Source organism: Pipistrellus hanaki, assembly GCF_964339955.1.
Source record: "Pipistrellus hanaki genome assembly, chromosome: 18".
Taxonomy (NCBI): Eukaryota; Metazoa; Chordata; class Mammalia; order Chiroptera; family Vespertilionidae; genus Pipistrellus; species Pipistrellus hanaki.
Window position 1 is genome coordinate 35,734,088 of NC_140520.1, and position 6,000 is coordinate 35,740,087.

Consider the following 6,000-nt stretch of genomic DNA (forward strand, 5'->3'; position numbering starts at 1 on the left):
ATGGTGAGAGCCAAGGCGGGGGAGGGAAGAGCTGGGTTTCATAAGACTCAAGCCATGCTAAGAATCTGAACTTTGTCCTGTGACGAGGTGAACATCTCCACACCAAGATGTTGCCTGAGGCTGAGAGCTTCATTAATTTACCACCGTAATTTCAGGTTTTCGTTTCAAATAAGTCTCTCAGTTCATATAAACCAGGAAAAATGAGCGACAGGTGTTTCTCAGGTGCCTGCATCTCCCCAGACAGGTGCTTTTACTAAGTAAATACTGACTAGGTCTCTACTATCTGCAACTGAGCTAGATGCTAGGGACTACAGCAGAGAACAAGAAAGAATACCTTGGACCTCATGGAATTTATACTTAACAAAACCACAAACAATAGTGATAAATGCTAAGAAAAAGTTAAAACAGGGAATTGAGCCCAGCTGGCATAGCTCAGTAGTAGAGCATTGACCTCTGAACCAGGAGGTCCCAGTTTGATTCCCAGTCAGGGCACATGCCCCAGTTGTGGGTTCGATCCCCAGGGTGGGGAGTGCAGGAGGCAGCGACCAATGAATCTCTCTCATCATTGATGCTTCTCTCTCTCTCTCCCCCACTCCCTTCCTCTCTGAAATAAGTAAAAATGCATTTAAAAGAATAAAAATAAACAGTGAAATGGGACAGTAGGTGGCTGGAATACAGACTACTTTGATTGGGGCTGAGGAGTTAGGTAAAACCTTTCCAATGTGACATTTTTACTGACACTTAAATAAAGATGAAGCAGCCACATAAACATTTGGACAAACTCCTAGAAACAAAATATTCCAAAACTCATTCAGGAAGAATCATAAAATCTGAATAGACCAATAACAATTAATGTAATTAAAGCAGTAATAAAATAAAAAAAAAATACCCAGCAAACAAAAGCCTTGGACTGGATGGCCTCACAGGGTCTTACCAAACATTCAAAGAACTAACACCTATCCTCCTTAGACTGTCCCAAACAGTTCAAGAGGAAGGAAGACTTCCAAGCTCTTTTTACAAGGCCAATATTATTCTAAATCCAAAACCAGACAGACACCACAAAGGAAGAAAATGATAGGCCAACATACCTGATGCATACAGATACTAAAATCCTCCAAAAAAATTAGCAAATGGGACCCAGCAATACATTAAAAAGATCATACACCATGATCAAGTGGGATTTATTCTGAGGATGCAAGGCTGGTACAATATTCACAAATCAATAAAAGTGATACATTACATAAACAAAATGAAGGATAAAAATCACATGATGATATCAATGGATGTAGACAAGCATTTGACAAAATTCAGCACTTATTTATAAAAATCTCAGCAAGGGGGAATACAAGGATCATATCTCAACATAATAAAGGTTTTATATGACAAACCTACAGTAAACATAACACTCAATGGGCAAAAACTAAGTGTTTCCCTTAAGATCAGGAACAAGATAAAGATGTCCACTTTTACCAGTCTCATTCAACACAGTACTGGAAGTGCTAGTCATAGTGATCAGAGAAGAAGGAGAAATAAAAGGCGTCCAAATTGAAAAGAAGGAAGTAAAACTGTCATTGATATTGTACATAGAAAACCCAAAGTTTCCACCAAAAACTACTAGATTTAATAAATGAATTTGGCATAGTAACAGAGTACAAAATGAACATCCAAAACATCGATGGCATTTTTATACACCAACAATGAACTCTCAGAAAGGAAAACCAGAGGCAATCCCATTTACCACTGCAACAACAACAAAAATATATACCTAGGAATAAACTTAACCAAGGAGCTAAAAGACCTGTACTACAGGGAAACTATAGGACACTGAAAAAATAAGTAGAGGAAGATACAAATAAATAGGAACTGTGTGCATGAAGAGCAAGAATTAACATCATTAAAATGTCCCTACTACCCAAAGCAATCTATTGATTAAACACAATACCCATTAAAATACCAATGGCCTATTTCACAGATCTAGAACAGTAATTCCAAAAACTTACATGGAATCTAAAAAGACTCCGAATAGCTTCAGCAATCTTGAGAAAGAAGAATAAGGCTGGAGAGATTTTAATACCAGATATTAAAATGTACTACAAAGCCATTGTGATCAAAACAGCCTGGTACTGGCACAAGAACAGGTACACAGGTCAATGGAAAAGAACAGAGACCTCAGATATCAACCCACACCATTATGGTCAATTAAGATTTGACAAAATAGGCAAGAGTATACAATGGAGTAAAGACAGTGTCTTCAATAAATGGTGCTGGGAAAGTTAGACAGGTATATGCAAAAATAAGAAACTAGACCACCCACTTACACCACACACAAGAATAAACTCAAAATGAATAAAAAACTTAAATGTAAGTCATGAAACCATAAAAATCCTAGAAGAAAACATAGGTAGAACAATCTCAGATATCTCATGTAGCAGGATTTTTGACCACATATCTCCTAGGGCTGTGGTCGGCAAACTGCGGCTCGCAGGCTACATGCGGCTCTCTGGCCCCTTGAGTGTGTCTCTTCCACAAATACCACGGCCTGGGCGAGTCTATTTTGAAGAGGTGGCATTAGAAGAAGTTTAAATTTAAAAAATTTGGCTCTCAAAAGAAATTTCAATTATTGTACTGTTGATATTTGGCTCTGTTGACTAATGAGTTTGCCAACCACTGCCATAGGCCATAGTATTTTGTGGAAGAGCCACACTCAAGAGGCCAAAGTGCCACGGTCCTAAGACAAGAGAAACAAAGGAAAAAGTAAACCAATGGGACTACATCAAAGTAAAAACCATCTGCACAGCCAAAGAAAACATCAACAAAATGAAAAAGAAAAGTACTATACAGGAGAATATATTTGGCAATGATACATTTGGTAAGGTGTTAATATCCAAAATATATAAATAATTCATACAACTCAACACCAGGAAGACAAATAATCCAATTAAAAATGGACTTGAACAGATACTTCCCCAAAGAGAATGTACAGATAGCCAACAGACATATGAAAAAAAATGCTTTAACCTCACTATCATCAGAGAGATGGAAATGAAAACTATAATGATATATCACCGCACACTGCCAAAATGGCTACCATCCTACCTAATAAAAGAGCAATATGCATATTAACCATCACTCCACCACACCCACCAGGCACTCAGAGCGAGTATGCAAATTAACACCAACCAAGATGGCTGCCTCCACAGAGAACAGGAGGGAGGCTTGGGTTTCCCCAGCAATGGCAGAAGCCAAGCTTTCCGCCTGCCCTTGCTGGCCTTGGCCTCCACTCAAGGCTACAAAGTTTCAATTATAGAAGGTAAACAAATCCAAACAGAAATGGTGGCAGTCACAGAGCAAGCAGAAGGCTTGGCTCCGCTCCAGGCTACAAAGTTTTAATTGTAGAAGGTAAATAAATTCCAGATACCAGGGCCTCCGCTTGGGTCACTAGGGGGTGTAGCTGGCCTACAAACCACAGGCCCCTTGCTTAGGCCACCCTATGCCCCAAGGGAACCCCCACCCTAATCTGGAACACCCTTCAGTGCAAACCAGCTGGCCCTCACCTGTACATGAGGCCTCTATCCTATCTAATACAAGAGTAATATGCAGATTGGTCTTCACTCCAACACACAAGATCAAGATAGCTGCCCCATGTGGTCAAAGATTCTGCCCCCATGTGGACACAAGATGGCCACCACAAGATGGCCAGCAGGGGAGGGCAGTTGGGAGGGACCAGGCCTGCAAGGGAGGGCAGTTGGGGGTGATCAACCCTGTAGGGAGGGCAATTAGGGGTGACCAGGCCGGCAGAGGAGGGAAGTTGGGGGCAAACAGGCTGGAAGGGGAGCAGTTAGACATCAATAAGGCTGGCATGGGAGTGGTTAGGGGGTGATCAGGCTGGCAGGCAGAAGCGGTTAGGGGCAATCAGGAAGGCAGGCAGGGGAGCAGTTGAGAGCCAGCAGTCCTTCATTATGAGAGGGATGTCTGACTGCCTGTTTAGGCCCGATCCCACCAGCAGTCCGACATCCCTCAAGGGGTCCCAGATTGGAGAGGGTGCAGGCTGGGCTGAGGGACACTGTCACCCCTGTCCCCACACGAATTTCATGCACTGGACCTCTAGTCAGTAAATAATAAACAAGTGCTGGTGAGGATGTGGAGGAAAAGGAACCCTAGTGCACTGCTGATGGGAATGCAGACTGGTGCAGCCACCATGAAAAACAGTGTAGAGTTTCCTCAAAAAATTAAAAATGGAACTGTCACTTGACCCAGTGATCCCACTTCTGGGAATATATCATATCCTAAAATCCTAAAACACCAATCAGAAAGAATATATGTACCCCCTATGTTCAGACCAGTGTTATCTACAATAACTAAGATCTGGAAACAGCCCAAGCGCCCATCAGCAGATGAGGATAAGAAAGCTGTGGTACATTCACACAATGGAATATGATGTGCCTATCAAAAAGAAGGCCCTTTTATCCTTGAGGCTGCATAAGTGGATCTGGAGATTATTGTGCTAATCGGAATAAGCTGGTCAGAGAAAGAGATATGACATGATCTCACTTATATTGGAATCTATTGAACAAAATAAACTGATGAACAAAATAGTGCAGAGACATGGATGCATGGAACAGACTGACAGATCTCAGAATGGACGGGGGTGGGGCAGACTGGAAGAGATTAATAATAACATATGCGTATACTGTATATGCATAGCCAGCCCACACAGACAGTGTGATGAAGGCCTGGGTTCGTGCAGGGGTTGGTGGCTGAGGGAAAATGGGGGGGGGGGGGGGGGGGGCATCTGTAATACAGTCAACAACAAAAGAAAACATGAAAAACAATTATATCCTAATAAATTGGACAATCTGGATGAAACAGACAAATTCCTAGAAACATACAATGTTCCAAAACCGAATCAGGAAGAATCAGAGAATGCAGACAGTTTACAACTAGTGTAATTATGGCAGTAATTAGAAAATTTCCAACAGACAAAGGTCCTGGACCAAATGGCTTCACGGGTGAATTTAACCAAACATTCAGAGAAGCACTAACACGTTATTCTATTCAAATTATTAAAAAAAAATTCAAGAAGAGGGAAGACTCCCAAGCTTGCACGTGAGGGGACCCCCATTCAGCTATGAACTAGACAGGAGGAGAGGATGAATGCTGTGTCCACGTAAAAGAAACCCTCGGGCTGTGAACCTCTCCAGGGACGGCGCAGACTCGTCCACACCCGGATTCACGTTTGACCACGAACCGCGCCGCCCACGTGTCCCCCGGAGCCGCTCCCATTGGCCGCCGCGCCCGGTTCAGGGGTCCGGGGCTCAGCCGGAACCTTCGGGGGCCGCTCCGGTCTCTGCGCGCTGCGGCCGCCCGACCCCTTCCCAAACCGGACGAGAAAGTGGGGAGAGGGAGAGGGATGGAGGCCGGGCGGGGCGCGACCGCCGCAGGCCGCCTCCCGACCACAGTGGCGGACGCCCGGACGGACGCGGCAAACCCCGAACCCTCCCCGCGCTCCGCGAACGAACGGTCGGAGCGGCGTGAAGACGACTCTGTGGTCGGACCAGCGAGGCGGAGGTCCGGGCCGGAGGCGTGGCTCACCTGGGAGGTGATCATGATGCTGGAGTCTATTAGGAAACTCATGGCGACGTGCGGGCAGAGCGCGCGCCTCCATTGCCCGAGCCCGAGACCGCAGCAGCTGGGGCCCGGCCCCTTACATCTGTGGCCTTCGCCCGGGCGTCGGCTGGCAGGGACCGGGGCCGCTCAGCCTGACGCCATCAAACTGCGCCCGAGCCAGCCAATCAGCAGCGACACCGACTGCTTCTCCGTCCAGGAGTTGCCTAGGAGATGAGGGCGGGGCCAGGCAGACACCATTCTGGAAGCGGGGCTTGGAGGTAGCCTGGCTGAAAGACTTGGAGAGATAAGATACTGTGGTCTTGCCCTAACCGGTTTGGCTCAGTGGATAGAGCTTCGGCCTAAGGACTGAAGGGTCCCAGGTTCCATTCCTGT

General features: G+C 45.3%; 1 protein-coding gene across 1 annotated transcript in view; it reads right to left on the bottom strand.

Moving 5' to 3' along the window:
- GPR89A (G protein-coupled receptor 89A) overlaps nucleotides 1-5,790 on the bottom strand; it is a 37,634-nt gene extending 31,844 nt beyond the window's left edge. The window contains exon 1 of the mRNA XM_084867109.1: nucleotides 5,593-5,790. Coding sequence (XP_084723235.1) covers nucleotides 5,593-5,634 — 42 coding nt within the window. The 5' untranslated portion in view covers nucleotides 5,635-5,790. The remainder of the gene's footprint in view (nucleotides 1-5,592) is intronic.
- Between the last annotated feature and the right edge of the window lie 210 nt (nucleotides 5,791-6,000).